The sequence below is a fragment of the Ursus americanus genome, chromosome 23 (assembly GCF_024610735.1).
Source record: "Ursus americanus isolate L20-20 chromosome 23, mUrsAme1.1.p, whole genome shotgun sequence".
In the NCBI taxonomy this organism is placed as follows: Eukaryota; Metazoa; Chordata; class Mammalia; order Carnivora; family Ursidae; genus Ursus; species Ursus americanus.
The window spans coordinates 22,735,401-22,758,763 of NC_142149.1; the positions used below are offsets into that span (position 1 = coordinate 22,735,401).

General features: G+C 57.3%; 1 protein-coding gene across 1 annotated transcript; it reads right to left on the reverse strand.

Annotated features, from left to right (window-relative positions):
- Positions 1 to 1,999: 1,999 nt before the first annotated feature.
- On the reverse strand, positions 2,000 to 5,956 carry SP6 (Sp6 transcription factor). The gene is made up of 2 exons (XM_045813758.2): positions 5,519 to 5,956; positions 2,000 to 3,317 (listed from the first exon to the last, which is right to left on the reverse strand). Exon 2 carries the CDS (start codon positions 3,257 to 3,259, stop codon positions 2,129 to 2,131), a length of 1,131 nt encoding a protein of 376 aa, XP_045669714.1. The 5' UTR covers positions 3,260 to 3,317; positions 5,519 to 5,956; the 3' UTR covers positions 2,000 to 2,128.
- Between the last annotated feature and the right edge of the window lie 17,407 nt (positions 5,957 to 23,363).

Sequence of the window (23,363 nt, forward strand, 5' to 3'; positions counted from 1 at the left end):
TCGATGGGTGGAGGAGAAAGACATCCCACACCCACGGTGCCCTCCCTCTCTCCCCCTCTCTCCACCTGGCCAGGCAACCTGTGGGCCCTGCCAGCTCTCTCCTGCCCCCAACCCTCTCAGCAAGGAAAGGGACCTCTGGTTGGGGTAGCAAGAGGTAGGGAAAAGAGGGAGCAAAAAGAAAGAACATTACTTCTTAAACTACCCCAGGCCCATGAGTCTCTCAGGGAGAGTCACCCTGTCCCTTTTAAGAAGGGCTCCCTTCTATGCAAATGCATATTCCTACCCAGACCCCAGACCCACTTCCCATTTAGTTCCCAGTCCTGGGACTGGGCTCCAGCATCCCCAAGGGAGGAAGAGATGCTGTGGGCCTAAGTCCTAGGACCTTGGATGGGTGAACAAGGTGGGGTCTCTCTAGCTGGAGACCCCAGGCTCAGTAGAGAAACACACACACACACACACACACACACACACACACACACGTACAAACAACATGCACACACACATGCCCTAATATTAAATAAAATACCTTTTGCTTATAACTTAAAAATCAATACACAACTAATCCTCGCATAGGGCTCTGGGTGGAGAAAAGAGGGGCAAGGGGTCAAGGGAGGTCAGAGGGAATCTTAGGGCCTCTACCTCTAGCTTGAGAAGGGGTACTAGTTCCAGATCCTTACCCCTGTCAGCTTCCTTCCCTTTGCCTGGCTCCACCCCTGCTAGGCTCTCTTCTTCCCTCCCCAGTCCCCACTCCAAGATCACAATCAGGATGTATTTCTAGCATCTAAAGAAGGGGACAGGAACTGCTTCCTGGACATCACGTCAGAAGGCAGACCCCTTCCAGTGGGAGAACACCTCCTTCATATGGAAGGGGAGTCCCCCTGCCCAGAACTGAGATGGAAAGAAAGGAGCCTCCTAACACACACTCTACAGGAGGGGCAAGGCTTGCAGGCAGCAGAGAAAGGGGAGGGGAGAGAAAAAAAAAAGAGTGGGACTTAGCTTCTCAGTGAGTAGAAGCCGGCTGGGCAGGGGCAGAGTCCTCCACTCTGAGTGGGGACCCCTGGAGGTCCCTCTGCTGGGACACCCCACCTACTCCCCAGGCAACCCAGGTAACCCTCTTCCTTCCGTCCCTAAGGGGGAAGGCAAAGGATGGGGGTGGGGGATGCAGGATGAGAAACTAGGGTAGGGGCTGGGGCTTCTGGTTGCCTTGAAAACCTAGATAAGGTAACAGATGGGGAATGTGAACTACGCTGAACTTTATTTTTCATAAAAACCATGAGTTAAGGACTGAATCCGAGTTAGAGAGGTAAGGGGTTAGTTCCTTCCTTCCATTGCCTCACCAAATCCCTTTCTCTCATTTTAGAAGGGGAATTTTGCCCTCCCCCTCCCAGTCTAGCTCTCTCCTCCACCCCACTGCTCTGGCTGGGAAGCCGGCAGGGAAGCCGGCTGGGATTCTGGCCTCTTCTCCTCTTCCTTTATGGTTCCGTCAGGGTTTGGAAGGGTTAACCAGGAGGCATATCAACGGAGTTATTTCTACACCGATAGCCCTCCCGACCAAATAGAGACCCCTCCCTAAGGGAACCCCTGTCTCCCCTACCCCACCTCAGCTCTCCCTCGGGAAACCATAGGGACAGAAGCACTATAAGGGGGATGAAAGGGACCTGGGCCGCAGGGCGGGTCCGGAGGCGCTTTTATGTCCCGGTTCCCAGGCGCTGAGGACGTGTCCAGACAGCTATCCCCAGCGCCCGCGGCGGCCCCACTCCTCTCTGCTCCGGGGACGCGCCATCTCTTCCAGCAGGTCCCCTCCGCCCTCCAGCCGCGGTAGGGGTACCCCATCCCATCCCCCCCAGCCCGGGCACAGGAGCGAAGTAGTGAGGAAGGGGAGGCCAGAGGGGCGTGCGCAGCCCCGCCCAGCTCAGCCAAACACGTCTCGTCCAGCCCCAGAGACTAAAAGAACCCCTAGCGCCCGGTCCCCCTGACCCCGCACCACTTTCCCTCCCCCTCAATAAATAACCACCTTCTCCTCTGACTCAAGTCGCTCCCCCCAGGGCATCAGGCCGGGGGGCTGGGGGGGGGAATCTCTTCTGATGCCCCCAGGGGAGATCAGCGTGGGGGGCGGTACCGGAGCAGCTCAGTTGGAGGGAGCCACGCCGCCCTCGGCCTCCCGCTTGCCTTTGCCCCCGGGGGGCTCCACCGCTCCGCCGGCCTTGCCCTCGCCAGTGGCCGCGCCGGCAGCCTCCTCTTTGGCGCCCTCGTGGGTTTTCATGTGTTTGGCCAGGTGGTCGCTGCGCATGAAGACGCGGCTGCAGACTGCACAGGGGAACTTCTTGGTGCCCGTGTGGGTCTGGAGGTGGCGCTGCAGCTCGTCGGAGCGCGTGAAGCGCTTGCCGCAGAAGAGCCAGTTGCACACGAAGGGACGGTCGCCGCTGTGCCAGCGCAGGTGCGCTTTCAGGTGCGACGTCTTGGCGTAGGCTTTCCCGCAGCCCGGGATGTGGCAGTTGTGCAAATGCTTCTTCTTGCCGCCGTCGGGCCCGCACGGAGCCCCCAGTCGCTCCGCCTCCAGGCAATTGGGGCAGCGGCACACGGTCTGGCCGGAGCTGCGGGGCACTGACCGCCGGGAGCCTTTGGGCCGGGCTGCTCCATCCAGGCTGGAATCCAGCCCCTGGGACTCCGGGGCGGCCGCTTCCAAGGCCTTAGGCCCGTCGGGAGGCCCCAGGAGGTGCTGCCCTCCGGCGGCCGGGAGGAGGTGGTGCGGGTGTGGGTGGGGCGGCGGCGCGCAAAGCTGGTGGTCTCCGACGTAGCCCCCCAAGCCGGCCTGAAGCGCCCCGGGGTGGCCCGGTGAGGTCAGCGCGCCCTGAGTGTGGGGGAGGTCCATCCAGCTGGTGCCCGGATGAAGGTCCCACCACGAGCCATCCTCCGTGCCCGGGTGAGTTGGCCGGAACCACGATTCGTAATGGTGTGACATGTCCGGCTGCAGGAGCTTGGAAAAGGGTCCCGGGGCCAAGGGACTGTCGCTTTCCAGGTCCTCGCAGGTTACCCGAGAGGAGGCCCCCGGCAGCTCATAGCCCTGCGAGAAGTCCACCTCAGGGCCCAGCGGGAGGCTCTGCAGCTCTCCAGGCTGCAGCGGGGAGGGGTAGTCCCCGGCCTCCGGGCTCGTGTGGCCCTGGTATGTTTGGAGAGGCTGCAGGTCGAGGCGCGGCGGGGAGGCGTGAGGCGCGTCCGTGTGCTGGCTGCCCAGAGAGCCGCAGACAGCGGTTAGCATTGCCGGGATCCGGAGTGGGGTGGGGAACAGGGATGGTCAGGGGCACCTCAGGTGGGACCTAAAGGAGGCAAGGAAGAGGTGGAGTGAGGAAGGTAACCAGCTCACTTTTAGTCCTAACCCAGATCCCCTCCCCGCAAAGTCCTCCTCTGCGGCTGGGCCCCGCAGGTGAAAAGGGGGAACACACCTCTGAGTGGGGACTAAAGACCAGTAAACAGAATTTGGGAGTGCTAGCAAGGGTTGAGGGTGTGAGGTTCTCAGCCAAGGGGGGAAGTCTACCTTCTCCTAGCTGATCCCTCCTACAGGACCCAGCTCGTCCCAAGAGTTGGGCTGGTCCCCGGCTGATAGGTCAGATAACACCTACAGCACAGTGCTAGAACCATCCCCACCCCGGGTGCCCAGGCCAGCGCCAAGAGCGGTGGCATTTACCCCCTGCAGACCGGCTGCCACCCCCAATGGGGGACTTAAGACCCATCTCTGCTTCCCTAGTTCAACTCAGGACACAGATGAGGAGAGGGTGGTGGTATGTTTTTGAAACTCAAAGCTGGAGGTGACCTGACTTTCCAAAGCCCAAAGCAGGTTCTGAGACATTGGAGAAAGAGACCTCATTCCATCCCTGAGGCATGTTCAGTGAGAAAGAGCGTTTCACTGTTTTGTACCATTTGCCTCCGCTCTCTGCCTGGCTGGGTTGCCATGGCCCCACCAAACCCACTTCCATGCCTGGCCCCCACCCCTTCCCCTCCGGCAGGGACTTTGCCTCCCTGGGGGGCAGCCACAGTGCCAGTTCCCAGCGTTCGTCTCCCCACCAGAGAAAGTTAAGCCTCCTCTCCTGTCCTGACCCACACAGGCGCCAGCTAGCTGTCTGGCTGCTACCCATGCCCTCCTCCCACCTAGGGGAGGCTCAGATGTGAAGCTGGGAGGGGTCAGCTTCCCCAGAGAAGGGGGTCAGCCATAGAAGAGCTTACTAATGAGCTCAGGAAGGTAAAATTGTCACCAGCGTAAGGGATGCAGAGTCAAAGTGGGAACAGTGAAGGGCGACAAGAAAAACCAAAATCACAGAAATTACCAATTACCCCAACAGATTATATAAGGAGGTGCATTCTCGGCATGGACCCCTTTTTAGGAGTTCTGCGGATGGTTCCCATGTGCAGCCAAGTGTTGAGAACCACTGCTACAGGCCCACCCTCTTCTTTAGAATAAGAGGAAACTGAGGCAGTATTTGGAGAAGTGACTTGAACAGACATTCATTTACTTGTTCAATCAACCAATATGTACTGTATGTACCCCTGTGAACCAGGTCTCTGGGTTCCCAATCCATAACCCTTTCTTTCTCTAAACTGTCAGCAACCTAAAGACGTCCACCCCCTTCTTAACCACTTATCCGTGACCGGAAGGTCCTCTTTCTCTCACCACCTACCACCTCTCCCCAAGGCCTGGGAGCCCTGGTGCTTCAGGCGCGGAGTCTGTGCGCCTGGCCTTCTCTGATGGTGGGGAACGAGGTGCAGTGGTTTAGGTCAGGGACTTCTTCCCAGAGCAGGGCTGACCCTACCACCTTCGGCCTCTGTGACCAGAGCGGGGGCCCTGGTAGTTTGGGAGGGAGGCAGAGGGGGACTGGGGCGCCTACTCAGGCTCCGGCTGCCTTACCACAAGAAAGGAACAGGGTGAAGCAGCAGGAATGGAGCCTCGGGCCCAGGCGGGGTAGCCCAGAAGGGGCTGGGCGGGAGCCGTGGGGCCTGGGACCCTAATAGCTTTTGGCGTCTGGGAATTGCCCCAGGGACTAGGGGGTGGAGAGGCTAACCACCCAGGCTCCAGGGCGGCCTCTCCCGATGCAAAGCCAGGGAGTCCAGCCCTGGGACGCAATGGCCCGCCTGCAAGGTTTCGGGAAGGGAGACAGCAGGGCACGCACTCTCGGCTTCCCGCTCCCCAACGCAGGACGCTGGGCAGAGACACCCTTCTTCCCTCCTCCGCCGTCTCCCTCTCCCGATCACCCGCACTCAGGTGGTCAGGACTTCCGTACTCCCAGTCCTCAAGGTTCCAGTACTCCGGTTGTCCCAGTTGCTCCAGTTTCCCCGGTTTTCAGCCTCCTCGGTCCCTCGTCTCGCCCTTCGGCCCAGTTGTCGCTCGGCCGGGGCTCTAAGCCCCCTCGGATTCTTTAGGACCACCTCCCCCAAGGCCGCCGGAGGCTGCGGCGAGTTCGGGACTCATCTTTCCGAGGGGATCTCCGGAGCGCGCACCCCTCGCCGCCCCGACCCTGGCTCCTACCTCGAGGCTGCGCTCGGAACCCGGGCACCGCAGGCTGGCGCGCTACCGACGGGCGCTCATGGGCCCTGCGCGCCGGCGGGCTCTCCAGCGGCGAGGGGCAGGAGCAGAAGACGAGCGGGGGCCGCGACCAGACCCTGCGGCTGGCGGCGGGCGGCGGAGGAGGGGCGGAGGGCGGGCGGGCGGGAGCCAGGGAGCGAGCGAGCGAGCGAGGCCAGCTCCGCCCGTGACTCACCCGCGCTCTCTGCCTTCATCCTCAGCCCTGCGCTCCTTTTTCCCCCGAGTCCGTGGCCCCGCCCACCTCACCTGCCGCCGCCTTTAACCCTTGCGGGCTCGGCCGGACGGGAGGCCCGCGCGGCCCGGCCGGCGAAGAGGGGGCGGGCTCGCTAACTAGGTCGCCTCCCGCCCCTCCCTCGCTCCTCCCCGGCCACTCCGCTCCTCGGGCGGGGGTCCTGGGCGGAGCGTTTCCCAGGCTCCGAGACCCGCCCCTCGGGTGCAAAACTGCCCCGGAGCCGGCTGGGTCTGGCGGGGAACGCAGGACTCAGACCCTGCGGGCCTGGAGAAGGGGGCGGGTCCTCGGGGCGATTAGGAGCGTCCCTTGGGCGCAGCTGGCTTCCTACCCGCTCGACCCACCCGCCCGGCCGGGCGGCGCTGCCCCGGGTACCGAGAGGAAAGGGAAACAGGACTGAGCGCCAAGGATGTGTCCGGTCTACCCCAGGCCTAGGCCGTGAGAACTTTGGGCTGCCGCCCTCCTTCACCATTCCCCCCGCCTCTTCTCTCCACCACCACCACCACCCTCCCCCGGCTTTTTCGCCCGGGCTTTCCGCCTCTCCCTCTGCGGCAACTCGGCTTTTTCGGGTGACTTCTTCTCCTCTGCCCGCTCCCCTGCTCTCCCACTTGCCCTTTTCTGCCTGCCCCTGTTCCTCTCCCGGGCCTCCTCAACTCTCACCCCCCATCTCCCCTTGGGTAGCAACCCCCGAGCATCTTAAGTCCATCTCTCAAATACGCGCCCCCCTCGGTCCGGGAGCTGCTCAGCCTCGGACGCCCTGCCACCTTTGCTCCCCTGCACACCCGGCTCTGAAAGCTAGGGCAGGCGCCTGAATGGCCCTGGGAAGGGACACTTCTGGAAAGAATTGCTCGACCCTTTGCCACGATTCTCACCTGAATGTCTAAACCCAAGGTTCTTATGTTTGGGAAAGAGTCTGGGGTTCCTTTAAGGAAAACAAATGCACGTACACAATGCAACATTCTGGCAAAATTTCAGGGCGCTCACGGCGCCCACCGAAAAACTTCTCTCAAGGTCCCACTTGGTCGAGATATCGAGCGCGGGTGGCTAGAGGAGTTCCTCCTCCTCCTCCCCGGCGGCCTGTGCGCCCCGTAGTCCGATGCTCCCTTCCCCGCCGCCTTGACTTCCCGAAGTGACTTCTTTCTAGCAGGGGAATTCTGATCGATTTCCATATTTTTTTTTCTTTGCGCCGTTTGGCTTTCCCGTCGCGCTTTGCCATCGGCTTTTTAAATTTCGTTTTTGTTTTTGTTTTTTTTTATTGACAGTCTATTACGCAGGGCAGGACCAGAGTTTAGGATGATTCAATCTCACCTCTACAGCCTCAATTCCACCACCGTTGCTTTACCCGGCTCGAATTTCCGTTGGGGACATACTCGAAGTGCCACTACAAAACGACTAAACTCAATCCACAAGCCCCTTGAAAATCAGCCTCTTTGCCTGCGTGGTTTTCCCCCCAAACACACACGGTCTTATATCCAGAGTCAATGTCTGATTCGTCGGTTCATCTCCCTCTTTTCTAAGACTCAATTTCCTCATCCCGGCCACCTGAGTTCAAGCTGGGAGACTTTCCTGGGGCTTAAAGGAATTGATGTACCTAAAATACTTAGCCCCTGGTAAGCTCACAGTAAAGGGAAGATGTTGTTATAGTTATTAAACAAGTGGGGTTTCCAGCAAATGTTTGTTGGATTAAGGTATATTCACAAGATCTTTGGAAAGAAGTTGGTGGACCTAAATTCTCGCCCCGGCCCTGGACTTGCTAAGCTGATCTCCTGGGTCAGGTTGCTCTGAGCCTCAGTTTCCCTCTGGGTTAAAATGCAATTAGAGCAGTTGTCCTGCAGGATAAAAGACAGGTGCTTGGGAAGCCTGGAGGAGCTGCCGGAATGTCAGGGATTGTGCTTTCTGATCAGTAGAATTTCCTTCTTCCGGCCGCTACCACCCCGGTGCTGCAGATTCTCAAGAATCGCTCGGGATCTTTGCGGCCACTGCCACATCGACAGCTCTCTAGCGACGTGGTTTTCTCTCTGTTCACTCTGTTCACAGCCACGTCCAGAGCGGAGCCTGTGACTCAGGCTCCTGTGTTAAGTCTGATGGGACCCGTAGGCTTCTCTGCCTCCTTCTCCCCGGCAGCCCACTGGCCTTCTGGCTATTCCTGAAACTACTGCTCTTAGGGGATCTGAGCAGGGATCTGAGTCCCCCCTCCCATTTTTTTTCTAGGCACCAGGTTATCTTATCTTCTTGGCTCCTTCCGTCTTTCCCTGAAAAGCAACAGGGAAAGGGGTCCAGCCCCTGGATGGTAGGCTTCCCACCCCACTTTCATCCCAGGCCCCCTTTAACCTCATCCCACTCTGACTGGCAGCCACCTAGGTTCCCAGGAGCAAAGACCCTCCATCTGCCTGTGGTTCTTAATATGGTTGTCTCAAAAAATTCAGCCATCCTCCTTTCCTGCCCTGCCTAGCTTTCTTTTTTTCTTTCTTTTTTTTTTTTTAAAGATTTTATTTATTTATTCGACAGAGATAGAGACAGCCAGCGAGAGAGGGAACACAAGCAGGGGGAGTGGGAAGGAAGAAGCAGGCTCATAGCGGAAGAGCCTGATGTGGGGCTCGATCCCATAACACCGGGATCCCGCCCTGAGCCGAAGGCAGGCGCTTAACCGCTGTGCCACCCAGGCGCCCCCCTGCCTAGCTTTCTGCCTCTGACTCGGGGTACTATCTTCTTTCCAGGCCCCCCTCTACTTTCCTTCTTCTGATTCCAGTCCCTTCCAATTTCCACCTGCCAGATGGTTTCCTACTAAACAGTGCCCCTGGTCTGATGTTGACTAGACTGCCAACATCACCCCTGCCCAGTACCTCTTAATGTCTTCTCGAAATTGAACAATGCTGCCCACCACATCTCCCACACGAGCAGATTTTGCTCAGGACTTGGGCCATTTCTGGTCTTTCTCCCTCATTCCCCCAAAGGGATAAATAGATTTTGCCACAAGTGTCCAACCCTGCCACCCCTCTTCTCACACCTCATGTATACTCAGCAGTCATTCTGCACCTGGAACAGGTTAGGCTCCATGGTCATCATGACCACCATTTATTTATTGAGCACCTACTATGTTCCAGGCGCTTTACACAAATATCTCTCAAATTCTATGGGCATGCAGCAAAGTTGTTATTTTTCTTATTCCCATCATACAGAGGAGGAATTCTGCCAAGGATCAAAGAAGTTCAGTGACCTGCCCAAGATTACAGAGCTATTAAACGAGACAGAGAAGGAAACTGAGTCCAGATCTGTCAGGCTCCAAAGCCCTGTTCCGCCTGCCACTGCATCTGGCCTCGCTAGGGCAGCAGTGCTGGCCCCGGCTTTCCTAGTTGCTGAAGGTGAAGGGGATCTCATTCTTAACTGATCTCCAGATCAAAGCTATCCATGATCCTGCCTTTAATAGGACAAACTGGTCCCGTCTTGGATTGCTGGGACAAGTCACAGCTCTATCTGTGGTCCCTTATAAAACTCATTGTCCTGTGGAGACTGCACTAGGAAAATATCAAAGCTGGTTTGCCTATAAAAATGGTCTAGTGCAAGTCCTCATTTTACTGGTAGGGAAACTGAACCCCAGAACAGAGAGGCAAGTAGCTCAAAGTCATCGGAAAGTTGGAAGCAGATCAGGGACCAGAACCCCAGTCCCCTAACTCCAGGTTGTTCACGATTCTTCTCCACTTCCCACCCCCACCTTCAGGCCACACTTGGAAACCTGCAAACTAATGATCTGGACCCCAACACATTCCTCCTTTCCTTCCTCCTTCCCGTTCTCCTCTCCCGTGTTCCTAGGAAACTGGACAGAATCCAGAGCTGGGGCCAACATGGTTCTCTTTCATTCATCTGTATTCATTTAGCCGACACTCACTGAGGGTTTATCTAGGGCCGGGCACTACCCTGGACATTAATTCTATTATAAATCCAAATATCACTAGCTTCCACATCTGTTTTCAGTCCAAAAGATGAAGCCGGCTGAGGCTAGTGCGTTCGTGTGCTGGGCTCTGTGTGTGTGTCTACACTTGCGTGTGTGTACCCATCGTGCCTCTGTGTACCAGGGACTTGGAGGTGGGCTGGCTGTCCCCTCTCCTCCATCACAAAGGGAGTTCCCCACGGGATATGCACGGAGTCTTCTCCCTTATTGCTTCTGCAGGTGTCCTATCATGCACGAACGTCCGTGTGGCGAGCGTGCCCTGTATGTCTGTTAATACCTGCCCATCTTTTCTCTCAGAATGGAACCCCTGGTCGTTGATTAATGACCACTGCACTTCTGCCCCAGATCTCAGCCCAGCCCAGTCCAAAGACCTCCAAAAGAATCCTCTTTGGTTCTCCATACAGAGCCCCCCAAGCTCTCCCTCTTATCTCCTCCTCCCAGATTCAGAGAGCATCGAGCCTTCCAAACCCTTCTCGATGACCCCTCTAGAGTGGAGACTTGAGCCTCTTGCCCCCTGAACTGGACAGGGAATAGCCCCTCTTACCAGTCCATGGAGCCCAGAGCTGGCAGCGGCAGTGAGGGGCAAGTGGGGGTGATGGGAGAGCCAGGCTTTATAAAAGAGGCGACAGCCAGAGCCAGAGGAGGAGGTGAGAGTCTCGGGCAGGGCTGCTGCCAAGTCCTCACGGCCTCTCGGAAGCTTTTAGGATAATCCAGGAAACAGTGGCCCCCGGCTCTCCTGGGGGAGTGGTAGGGGGTGAGATCTGAGTCTCTGAGGTCTGCCAGGAAAGGAGGATTTCAGCTAGAGGAGGCAGCTGGGGGTGGGGGATGGAGGAACAGGACTTCCTTCCCTCCTTCCCTCCTCAGAGGTCAGACAGGCAGTGGGAGAGGGACAACGCGGTTCTCACAGGATCCAGCGGAGAGATCTCCGATGGCTGGAACTCTCCACATTCCATCTCCCTCCTTCAGAGGTTTTCTCTGTGGATTTGGTGGGAAAGAAAGAAGTACCACTTTTAAGACTAGAAACACACACACCCCCTTCTAGCCAGTCCCTCCCTGCAGAGCTCCCCATCAGAGAAGACTGTTCAGACGGGTCTCTCCTGCCTTTGCTGGAGCCTCTATTGTCCTTTCCCTCATCCCCTTTTCAGATACTTTCCAACTTGGAACCCCCAGGATCCAAAGTAATCCACTCTTTGGATCTGGGATCTCTCATTGTGAAATGGGGTGGAAAGACTGTCTCCCCAACTTCAGATGGGGTGGGACAGCTTGGGTTGGACAAAAAGAGGTCACCTAAGACCAGAGGCAGAGCCCAGCCAAGAACTTTTACAGACAGTTCAGGAATCCTGGGACTCCAGGAGAGGGAAGAGGCTGGGAATATGGCCTGGAAAGGGAGATGGGGCCTGGCGGGGAATTTAGGTGGTGGCCCCACGTCCCCAACATTTATATGAACTTAATTTTAGGGTGGTTGTAAGGTTAGGCATGTTGGCTAACAGGAACATGTCCTGGAGCAGAGGGGACAACAGACCAGGAAGGAGAAAGGAGATGAAACAATAAGACCGGTTTCTCAGAGCCCTCTGAAGCTAGCAATTCTGACCCACATCGGAGAGTGGCCTGGAGACTTTTCAAGGGGTCACCTCTCACGCTCAGCCCTAGCCCAGCACCTCTGGCGCCAGGACAGCCACTGCTGTGCACCCCTCTGTGTGCACACAGAACCCAGTGACCCAAGCCTTGCATGCTACCTCCCCCACCGAGTCTAGCGCAGGGTGAGTCAGGGAGCCTTCATCCTGAACTCTTGTCCTGCCCCTCCCCCTACACCCCCAGAAAACTCTAGACTGGGGATTCCCAGTCCCTTCATTAGCTTTTCAGTAATTACCCTGTAAAGGCCCTGACAGGTCCTTCCTCTCCCCATTTCAGAGATGAGAACACTGAAGCCTGTAAGAGCACTAAAAAGCTCAGCAGAGAGCTACCCATGAGGCAGGAGAGAGTAGAGTGGCAGGGGACTTCGGAGGCAGAGCTGCACCCCTTCCTTCAATCCTAGGCCAAGTTGGGAGGCCAGGGCCAGCACAGCTCCCTGGGAGAACCCAGGCGTCAGGACTGTGGCAGCCTCCAGGGACGGGCTTCCCTGTTCCTCCCCACCTTCCAGGCCAGAAAATCAGAGTGAGGGGGGGAAACAAGCTGGGGAGACCACACAGGTGGAGTAAATAATGTTAATACGGGAGCATTATCACTAGGGCATTTCCTCATGGATAAATGTCTCAAATACCAAAGGATGCCTCCAAATTATAGTTAATTACAGAGTTGATTTGCATAAATTATAAGGTGAGCATACAAATTCTTTCAATCGGTTCCATATGCTTAGGTAGCAGGTCCAGTCCAAAAGATGGGAGAAACTTGGGGTGGGGGGAAGTTGGGGGGGAAGAAAAAGACTCAGTCCTTGACCTGGACCTGCTGGCCCGCACCCCTTCCCCCAGCCTCTGGATCAGTAAAGGGTGTATGGAGACCCTGACTAGTTTGCGGAGAGAGGAGCTAGCAACACGACCCAGACCCTATTTGGCAGGGGACCCCCTTTCCTCTTCTGTTCGCACCTCCGGAACAACCGAACAACGCGCTTTCCCACCACCGATGAGGGGTGGGAGGGAGAGATGAGGTAGGCCTGCCAGTGGTGGGCACAGCGGGGCCCAGAGCTCTGTGCCCGGGGGTGGGGCTCCGGAGTCGCTTCTGGGCCGCAGAGGGAAGGGGAGGAGTGCTGGAGGACGCCAAGGCCAGCGGGTTAATGGAGCATCCAGGCCCCTCTCTTGCTCTCAGCTCCCCCTGGAGCCACCCCCTCCCCCACTGCAGTCGTTCCCAGAGCCAACCCTGGATCCCAAGTTTGATGTTTGCCGCTGCCTGCACCTTCCAGGTGGCTCCTCAGGGGCTCAGACTCCCAGACTTTTGTCTCCAGCGCCTGGGCCCATTTCCTCTGCCCTCGCCTCCCAGCCCCCACCTCCTCCCTCACCCACCTCTAGTGACTAAGACTCTACTTCCTCCTCCAGCTCTCCGGTTTGTCCCTTCCTCCCTCCCTCCTGGGCCCCCATCCCCTCCCAGAGGCCTGCCTCCTTCTGGTCCTCTGTCTTTCTCCTCCTTGCCCAGCCTCCCTCCCCCACGCACCCTGTCTCTGTCTCTGCCACACTCCGTGGTCAACTTTGCTCTTCCCGTTCGCCAACAGCTTTCTGCTGCCCCAGCTGCTCACCCTCCTGCCCTCCAACTTTCCTACCTCACGCCACCCCACAAACCCTCCCTGGATGTGGTTCCCTCCTTTTTTCCCCATATACTGCTCCAAAGACCGAAGCTACTGGATTAGTTTGAGCAGAGATGAGGAGGCTGGGCTGAAGTCCCCCAGGGGCCGTGGGTGAAAGTTTACCTTTGTCTTCTCATCCAAAAGTCAGCAAGATGGAGGAGGGAATGAAGAAAGGGCCTAAAATGGCTCCTGGGACTTAGTAAGTGCTTAATAAGTATGTGTCGAGTGGAGGAAGGACCATTGGAAGTGGGCGCTGGTCTGTGAAAATTCTAGGGACGTGTCCACTTGGTGACAGGAATTCCTTCTCTTCTGGAATAGTTTTCAGGTCTCTTCTGGGGTTTCTGCCACTTCTTACCCAACCAGCTAAGTTGTCCTTTAAACCAGTAACATGAATCATGCTGAAATGCCACTCCGGCCTGGCCCTCTCCGTCTCAAACACCTCCAGTGGCTCCCCAGTGCTACCTGGGACCTTCAACCAACACGCCCCCCCCCCATTTGGCCTCCATCCCCTTTGCCATCTCCACTTCCACTGGTCCTTGGACAAACCCAGCCCAGCATGTCCAGCCACCAAACACGTCCAGCCTTCCTACTTTTGCTTACTCTTTTCACCCCTGCTGCCTTACTCTGCCCCAGGAAAACGTATCAGCCTTCCCGCTCCTGGCTCCAAGCCTGCTTTCTCCAGTGAGGTCTTCCCTTATTAGCACATCACGGGCACTGCTCCTCAGAACTCCCCAGGTACTGATTGCCACATGCCCCATTTCCATGGAGTTGTGTTCTTATCTTTGCCACCAGTCAGTAGGCTCCTGGAGGGCAGGGGCAGTCTTTTTCGTGCCATGGCACTCCGCCTGGCACCTTTTTCTGAAAAAGGTGGATAAGCCACAGCTGAGTGAATTAGAAAAATGTTTCCCTGGAAGCAAGGCTTCCGGAAGCTCCTCAGTTAGGGAGGGTAGCAGTGAGGGCGGAAGTCTGGGTCAGGTGGGAAGACACAACAGAGGCCGTGAAACCCAAAGATTCATGAAGGAAGTGAGCCCGGCTTTCCGGCTGGTCACACACGTGCACGCTCGCGCGCACACACACACACACGCACACACACACACACACACCCTGCCGCCCTCCCTGACCCTGGCCCCTGCTTGTGTGATGGACGTGGAAGGACCCAGCAGGATGTCTGGGACCTGCAGAGCTTGGGTGAGAGCTGAGGGATGGTGAAGGCCTCTGCCCTGTCCTGTCAGCCTGCTTGGAGCAATGAGTTGGAGGTTTGGAGCAAAGAGAGCGGCAGCCGGGAGAAAGAACTGGCAGGCCGGCAGCCGTGGAGGAGAGCAGAGGCAGAAGCAGCAGCGTCCCCTTTGTCCCTCTGTGGGCACTTAAAATCCTCACCAGGGTGAGGATTAGGTCATGCCTCAGCTCAAAAACATTCAATAGCTTCCCATTACCTACAGGAGAAAGTCCATACCCTTCCGCCTGGAAGGTAAGCCCCATTCCCCATCTGATCTCAGCCCCCTTCCAGCCTCGCCCCTCTCCCTCCCCAGGTCCCCGCCACAGGGGGCTTCTACTCTATCCTTGTTGTCCACATGTTTTTCTTTTTTTTTTTTTTTTGAGATTTATTTATTTATTTATTTTAGAGGGGTAGGAAGGGCAGGGGGGAGAGAGAATCCCAGCAGACTCCCCACTGAGTGCAGAGCCTGACTCAGGGCTTAATTTCAGGATCCTGACCGAGATCGTGACCTGAGCTGAAATCAAGAGTTGGTCACTTAACTGACTGAGTCACCCAGGTGCCCCTGTCCACACATTCTTAGGACACATTCTGCTCCTTGTCTGAAATGCTCTTCCTCATTTCTCTGCCTGGGAGCTGCTATTGATCCTTTGAAGCCCCCTCATATGTCCCCCTCCTCCAGGAAGTCTTCTGCTGCTCTCCAAGTTACCCTTTTCTGTGTCCCAGAGTCCTAAAATACAGAGGGCTTAACACTGATGGGTGATAGAATTAGTTGTGTGTGTGTCAGACTGTGGGCCCCTTGGGAGGTTGGAATTTTTTCTGGTCATTCTCTGGTCACCTTTGTACGCCCCCCCCCCAGCATCTCATACAGTGACTAGTAAGGAGGGTACAGTAAATATATGGACTTATTTGCATCCTTTGCGGAGGATAAGGGTTGCCAGGCAGGAGGTTGGTGGGTTCTCTATAAATCCCGTTGTCACGGTCACCCATCGATTGCCTTATAGACATCAAGACGCTGCACGATAAGCATGCCTTGACCTCTCCTCTTTCACCCCCCCCCCACTGTGCCCAGTGTCCTTTCAGGAATCCAAGATCAGGCTGGCAGACAAGGCACTGAGAGGCCCCGAATCCCATGCCCTGGCCAGTTGGGCACTGCCACCAACCCACAACCAGGGTCTCCCAGGGAACCTCCAGCAGGATCCCTTGAGAAGGGGAATTAGAGGGGAGGCCTTGGTATCAGGACCTGGCAGGCAAAGTCAGGCGGGTAGTGGGGAGGGCGGGCAGTGCCCTGGAAAGGGGGCCGGTCTCATTGTTGTGGTCTGTCTGGGAGATTCCTCCCCTTTTTAATTTGCTTCCTGATTGAGGGTTGGCTCTGCCTGCCCAGCTCCCCCATCATTATCTGCTGCCGGTGGCTCAGGTGCTGGCGAGCCTGGCGTGGCCCCTGGGTTATTACCTGGAGCTCTGGGGGTGGCAGAGGCTGCCCCTCTGGCCGGGGTGGGGGCCTGTCTGGAATTTGCCCCGATCCTACCACCCACAGGACAGCCATCCCGATGCCTGGCATAGTGGACACACTCAGGGTGAGGGGCTGTTTCTAGGAGAGACAGCTCGTTCCAGGGAGACTTTGAAATCTGGAAGAAGGTTCATCTGTAAAGCGCCTACAATATTGATTCACCCCGAATCAGAGCTATTCCCTAAAGGCTAGTGAAAGGTACTTAGGTTAGACATCAAGAAGAACTTCCCAGGCATGTTGGCAATGAGGTAGAGAGGGCAGGGAAGCTTGGTGATTTCCACCACGAATTCTCCCTCTACGGCAGGGTTCAGGAAGTCAAGAGTCCTAGGGGAGCAGGGGTGTCATTGACCCAAGAACCCAGGACGACTAGAACCCAGGATCTAGGAACTTCCTGTAGTGTGGGCGCTCCTTCTGGAATGCCCGGGAGCATTAGTTAGACCTCAGACCTCTGGCCGGTTGCCCTCAGGCACAGCTTAGAAACCTCCAGGGGAGAAGCCTTGCCTCTCCCTCCCCCCCCCCAAAAGCTCCTGCCCTTTGCCCCGTCTCTGATTGGGCCTGTGGGCTTCAAGGCCCTGAGATAATATCAAGCAAACAGGAAGTGCCGAATTAGAGACATGAAGTGTGTTGTTTTAGAGGGCGCCCAGCGCCAAGCAGCGGTGCCAGGTTGGCAGCCCCGGAGCCCGGCACCCGCCTGCTCCCCGCTCAGCCAGCTGCCCCTTCACACCCTCAGTTGGGACCCTGGCGGGAGGGCTCCCGGGAAAGGCAGGGAGCGGGGAGGCAGGGCATGGCAGCGGAGGGGTTAACCAAGGGATTCTGCTTTCTCCTCACCAGCTGAACTGTTGTGTGTCGCCTCTGATTCACCCCGGGCATTTAGTCACTCATTCGGCAAATATCTGTGAGCGCTTACTCTGTTCCAGGCACGTGCTGGCCACAGTCCCTTCCCTCTGTCTCTGACACACTCCTGACTCAAATGGAAGCTGCAGGGAGACACGGGCTTCTGTCCATTCCATCCCCGGGGCTCGGAATGGGGCCCGGCACTCCATGAGGGCATTGGAGTTGAGTGGATGAGTGGAAGTAAGGATGGATGGTGGAAGGAGGGGCAGGCAGGCAGGAAGGAGCCCTTAGCATGGGTCTAGCAGGGTCCCGGAAGGCTTGGGTCCATCGATGGTCCACAGACGCTCTTCTCCCCATCCTGGCTGCCCCCACACAGACCAGGAGGGAGCCATGATCTGTTCTCTTGCTCTGATGCCACCGGGGAGTTCTGCCTCCAGACGGCAGTCAGAGGATGAGGAAGGCAGGCGGGTGGGGCAACAGGGGTGCAGGAAAGCCCACCAGGCCCCTCCCTGGGGAATCGAGGTGCCCGAGGTCGCCCAAGGCCTGGGAGCTGACTGCTCTCCTGGGTCCTGGCGAGCCGCCCTCTGCCCCAGCCTCCCCCGCCCTCGGTGATGGTGCCAGGCGAGGCTTGGGGCACGGCAGAGGCTGAACCAAGAGCCACCCCACCTTGTTCCTGCGGCTCCATCCCCCCCCCATCCACACCCAAGAGGTGAGATCCTGGGGCAGTTGGCATCTGACAGCCTGGCTTCGACTCATGCCAACAGCTTGGAAGCTGCAGTAATTAGAAGGGAAGAGGGAGAGAGGGGGAGCGGAGAGAGAAGACAAGCTCCGGAGAGAAACCTTCCCCTGCCTGCCGCAGGGCAAACTACTTCAAACGAATTCGTTTCGCTCTTGTGAAACTGAAGACAATTTCCTTTTCTGTCATAAAACAAATTATTGCTCATCAGGAGCGCTGGGCTAGTGTCTCTCCCCAGGGTTTGCTCCTGCTCCCATGCGAGGCCCCCAGGTGGGCAGGAAGATGGGGAGTGTCAGCGGAGGGGGCCGGAGCACAGGACGGGATTCAGTGGGGGGCACTCTGGGGGGGGGTAGGGAAGAAGATGTGGAGAGATGAATGTTCCCGTCAGGAGTGAAAGAGCCCCTTATCCCCCTCATCAGCCTCCTCCACTGACCAGGGAAGGAGCCCAGGACCATCCCGCTGGCCCTAACCCCCAAGGCTGGAAGGGACCCAGGAGGTCATCCCATCCATCCCCCTGCCTCAGCGCCAGCCTGGAGGAGGCTCACCTCCTCCCTCAGGCACCTGTTCGTTGGGTAGAGGGGCGGGGACAGGAAAGGGAAGCCCAGAGAAGCTGAGGAACTTGCCAGAGATCACTCAGCAAATTAATTAATGGCAGATCCAGGATTAGAATCCAGTGGGTTTTCTTCCAGGCCAAGATTGGAGGATGCCTGGGGACTTTTGTGAGCACTTTTGATGATTCTGGACTGCTCCGGTCAGTCCACGGCATCCGAATCCCGCTGCTAGGGGAGTGGGAAGAGGGGACGAGGGGACGGGCAGATGGAGCAGGTTTCCTCCACCCTCCACAACGGGCTCCCACAGCGAGCCTTGGCTTTGGAAAACACTTCCAGGGAAACTCTGGTCAGACCCCCCAGAGGAGCCATCGGACTTTCTCTCTTCCCGCCCCACCCCGCCCCACTAGGCTTTCATAACCCACCCTTTCTCTTCACTGCCCTGCAACCTGGGCCAGGGCGCAGGGGAGACACGCTTCTTATTCCTGCTTGTCAGTTCTTCCCCTGATAATCGCCCTCATTCAAGCCCCCCCTCTTCAAGCCCCACTGTCATGGACTTTTCTGGGGTGTTTCTAATCGGGGTGGGGCGAGATCCAAGCCCCATCCTCTGAGAACTGCTGGCTTACCTCAGCAAGAGCCACCACACATGCCAGGAGAGACCCTGGCAGACTCCGGCTGAAAGAGTGGGGGTGGGGCGTCAGGACTGGGGAGATGGGCCAAGGCAGGAAGGGGGAAGCAAGGCCCCGGGAGGGCTTCCTGGAGAAAGCAGAAGGAAGATGTCAGGAGGCATTTGGAGTAGAAAACCCAAGCTGCAGAACTCTTGGAGATGAGGAGGAAGATGGGCCCAGGTTGGGGAGGCATCATGGTGCCTGGGAAGGGACGGGGAGCCAGGACGGGCAGGCACCTGGGAGGGTCCGACAGCAGCAGCCATTTCCAGTGATGTGGAAACCGAGTTTTAAGCCAGGGTGGATGGAGAAATGTTGGGGACTGGCTGCCAGACCGGAGCAGCCAGACGTCTGTGGGGAGCAAAGCGTTGAGGATGGCGTCCGAGGGCGGAAGGGAGACTGGAGAAGTCACCCGGCCCACCTCTCTGCCCCCAGGCACACTGTTCCTTTCCCTCCCAACCCACTGGCCAGCACTCTGTTGCTTCCAGGGAAAGTGGGGCCTACCACCTGCCCAAGCTCTCCACTTGATAACACCCCTAGAAGTTTCTCCTTGGGTCCAACCACAATTCCCCTGGTGGCCAGTGGGGGCTTGGCCAGGAGAGGGGTAGGAGGGAGACTACAAGCAACTGCTCCCCCCCCCCGCCACTCCCCCAGTGGTTTCCCTTGGCCAGGAGAGAGACAGGGAGGAGGTGAGCAGAGGGCAGGGCTGGGAGAGGATCGTGTCAGGGCGAAGACTCTGGCTCATCGGACACGCCACGCTGGGAATCCGAGAATCCGCGGTGGGAATGGGCCGGGCTGGCAGGAACAAAGGATGAAAGGGAGGTTGTGTGGCCAGCTGGGACGTCCACACCCACTGCTGACGTACCTCAGCGCCGGTGACCTCAGCCGGCCGTCAGACCCCATCTCATTGCGCTGTTCCAGTGTGGTCCCCCTGCACCCAGCCCCTTAACAGGGCCTGAGAACATCAGGGAAGTCGGTCAGACTCCCAGAAGGACCTGCTGTCAGGATGAACTTGGGGAATGACTCTCCTGAGATGGACAGGGTCAGAGGAGGGGATGCAGGAGGTGAAGAGAAATGACAAACCTTAGAAGGAAGAGGGGAGAAGCGTGATGGCAGGGCCCCTTGGCCTGAGGATCAGAGTACCCATGATCAAAGGTTCATGTCTAGGTAAGGATTCTAATGATGGGAGGACAGGGCCCAGGTTGGCCTGGAATATGGAGGATTTAGGGTAGACACTAAGAAGAACTTCCTTGCTTTTGGGTAATAGGACCACCAAGAGCCTGAGTGCAGAACTCCACAGACAACATGGGAAGTGTGCGATCATGGGTCCCGTGCAAGGGCAGATGGCCACTTGCCCATCTAGCCAGTCAGGGAGCTCTGACTCTCCCACCCTGGCTCCCTGGACCCACCCAGCTTCCTGGGCTTCCCAGAGAACCCCATCACGAGCACCTCAGCTGGTCGCTTGGACCAGGAGGGATGTGGACGACTGTGTTGTTACAGGGGTGGCTGCCTCCCGCTTACCCCACTCTGGGGAAGGGATGGGCTCTTACCCTTTTTCTCTCCCAGCCTTGATGCCAGGGGCCTGGGAGGGGAGAAGCCCTCCGATGGGGGACCTCATCTGCTTCTAAAAAGCTCAGCACCCCTGGAAGCCCTAATCAGACCCTCAGGTACAGCCGCACCTGATGTTCCTCCCCCAGCCCCTCACACCTGCAGACCCAGATGGACATGGCTCCTCCCGTCCAGAGTTCTGCACGGAATCACACAGGCGGTCCCCTGCTGTCACACACACGCACACACACATGCACGTGAGTGCACACCTCGCACACCTCACACACCCACACACCCTCCTAGGTCATCACTCCCTGAAAGGCTCGCTCAGACCCCAGGGCAGGCAGGTGCTGCCGAATCCCTCCACTCACACACCCGCGGCAACCACTAGTGCACGCGCCTGTGCCCGCGCCCATGCCCCCTCACTGTGTTGCTGGGACACGCGGTGGTCACACACACTCTCATGCTGACATGAGACCTTCCCCCATTCCAGAGGAGCCCCTCGCTCACGTGTTTCTATCACACTCTCTACTCCCACACTGCAGCCCCCCCAGTGAGCACCTGCTACCTTCCAGGCCCAGGGCTGAGGACACATGCAATACGGCGCTTCAAGGGATTTGCTCCAATGGTGAAGGGAGACTGGGACTAATTTATTTTTAAAGATTTATTAATTTTTTTAAAGATTTTATTTATTTATTTATTTATTTGGGAGAGAGAGAGAGAGCACAAGCAGGAGGAGCGGCAGGCAGAGGCAGAGGGAGAAGCAGGCTCCCCACTGAGCAGGGAGCCTGATGCGGGGCTCGATCCCAGGACACTGAGATCATGACCAAAGCTGAAGGCAGACGCTTAACCGACTGAGCCACCCAGGTGCCCCAAGATTTATTTATTTTAGAAAAAGAGAGAGATTGGGGCAGCGGGGTTGGTGTAGAGAGAGAGGGAGAGAGAGTCCCAAGCAGACTGTGTGCCGAGCGAGAAGCCCGTCTAGGGGCTGGATCTCACGACCCCAAGATCATGACCCTCATATCACGACATGAGCTGAAACCAAGAGTCAGATGCTGAACCGACTGCGCCCCCCGGCACCCCGAGAAACCCGGACTAATTAAACAGACTGTTGCAAAGCAGAGCATCAGGAGCTGGAAGAGGCAGAAGCATAGAGGACTGGGGAGACCAGCTCAGTCTTGGGGGTCCAAAGAGCCTATCCTCACAAAGTAACAACTTTCCCACGCTTAAATACCCCCCCGCGAGAGGCTAAGTGTTTTACGTGCATCATCTTACCAATTCTTCACAACCACCCCATGAGGTAGGCATGCATATCCCCATTTTACAGGGGAGAAAACCGAGGCTTCACTAAGTGAGAAGCAAACCCACGCAGCTAATGAAGTTGTGCGACCCAGATTCCAACCCAGAGCTGCCTTGTCAGGGCCATGTGCTCACGGCCACCATTAAATCACCGCCGTCATAGATTCGAACTTTCACACTTGTGAGGCCCTCACCTGCTCCCTGGTGCTTCTCAGCAACCCTCCCGATGCTACCCAGACCCTCCGACTCCCAGCCCTCAGGGGCACACCCAGGCCCAGCTTCCAGCCTCTGCTCTCAGGCACCCTCCCTCCCAGAAGACAGAGCCACTTGTCCCTAGAGGAGCCATAATTGGCAGGTGCCGAGGCTGCCGCCAGAGCTTTCGAACAGGCAGAAGGGAGGGAGGAGAAGGGTTCCTGAGGCAGGGGGCTTGGGAGCTGGGACGGGGGAAGGGGGGGGGCTGGCTCCAGTGCCCTCTCCTCTGCTCTGCAGGTGTAATTAGCCCTGGCAGATGAAAGGGCGTCTTTGAAAGCGGGTGAGATCCTTGTCTGTCAGCAGGGCGCTCTGGGTGGCATCGGCAGCTTATCCTGAAACCACACACGGCACCAGAGCCGGGCTGTCTGGGTGCTGCCCGGGAGGCGGAGAGGCGGACCCCAGGGGTGTGGGCCCTGGACTCCCCACTCCCCAATATCTTAGCCCTGAGCACCCCGTCTCTTGGGGCAGGAGCTTCTCAGAACAGAGAATCCTTCAGAGCCTGGCAATGCCAGCCCCATAGGCTGCGGCCCCATCTCTGGGGCCTGAGGGGACAGGGTAGTCCCTCCCCTCCCCCGCCAAGCTGGACAGGAGGCCAAGGACAATGGCTCTAGGCAGTCCTTTCATCCTGAGATCTCAAAGCGCCATCTAATTAACCCCACCCTGGTCGGGGACTTCCTCTGGAGTCCCTTTGGAGGGGTGTGGTCTGGGACCAACAGTTCCCAGATCCCAGCTTGGATAGGAGACCCAAGAGGACAAGGTCTCCCAGAATGTTCATCCTGTTTGGGACCTGGGAGTCTAGAGGACCGGCAAAGTGGGGGTGCTGACAACAAATTCTGAAAGGGGGTTGGCGACAGAGGATCTCAAGGGAGCCTAAGTTTGAGACCCAAAGGGGACAGTCTCTGATACATCCCATCTCTCCCCCCACAGACGGGTTCAAACTCAAGCAAAGGGTGAATCTCACACCGTGTGGAGTGAAAGAGGCCGGACACAAGGGTGCACAGTACATGTCTCCATTCATAGGAAGGCCAAAAACAGGCGAAAAAACCCAGTCTATGTTCTTTGAAGTCAGAGATTCCATTACCCTTGAGGGGTTTAGTTCAGAAGGGGGCACAGTAAAGGCTTTGGGACAGTGGTAATCTTCTGATCCTTGGGCTGAGCGCTCGTCACCCAGGTGTGTCCATTTGCTGGAAGTTCACCCCCTAGTTTACTTATTATTTATTTAGGTCATATACTTATGACACTTGTCTATTTGCATGTCATAGTTCAATAAAGGTTCACATTAAAAAAATATTTTTTACACATCAAACCAAAACTTTGCTTTATGATTCCTTGAAGGGGCTCTCACAGCTGCCTCCTTCCTCGGCTGGAAGATCACAGGGGTCACTCCAGAATGGAGACCTGCTGAGGCCGGATTCCTGGCGAATTTCTTGACTATGTGTGTGCGGGTAAGAAGGGGGGATGTGGAGCTGTGCAGAGTCAACACGTTGCTATGGGATCCTGCACCCCTTTCCCTACCACCCCTCCCCAACATTCAGGTAAACACACTAATCAGTTCTACTTTGCTGAAAGCCAATGGATGCTTTGATGCCAAGGGAGCCAATGAGATGGCCAGAATCCCGGCTTGCCTCTGCCCCACCCCCTCTATCTGCTCCTGAAATCCGTTCCCAGTCCCCAGTTGGGTCCCACCCTCCCCCCCCACCCACCCACCCATGGTCAGCTCTGTCCCTTTCA

Excerpts from the sequence above, each read along its gene's own strand:
- SP6 (XM_045813758.2), bottom strand. The coding sequence starts at position 3,259 with ATGCTAACCGCTGTCTGCGGCTCTCTGGGCAGCCAGCACACGGACGCG.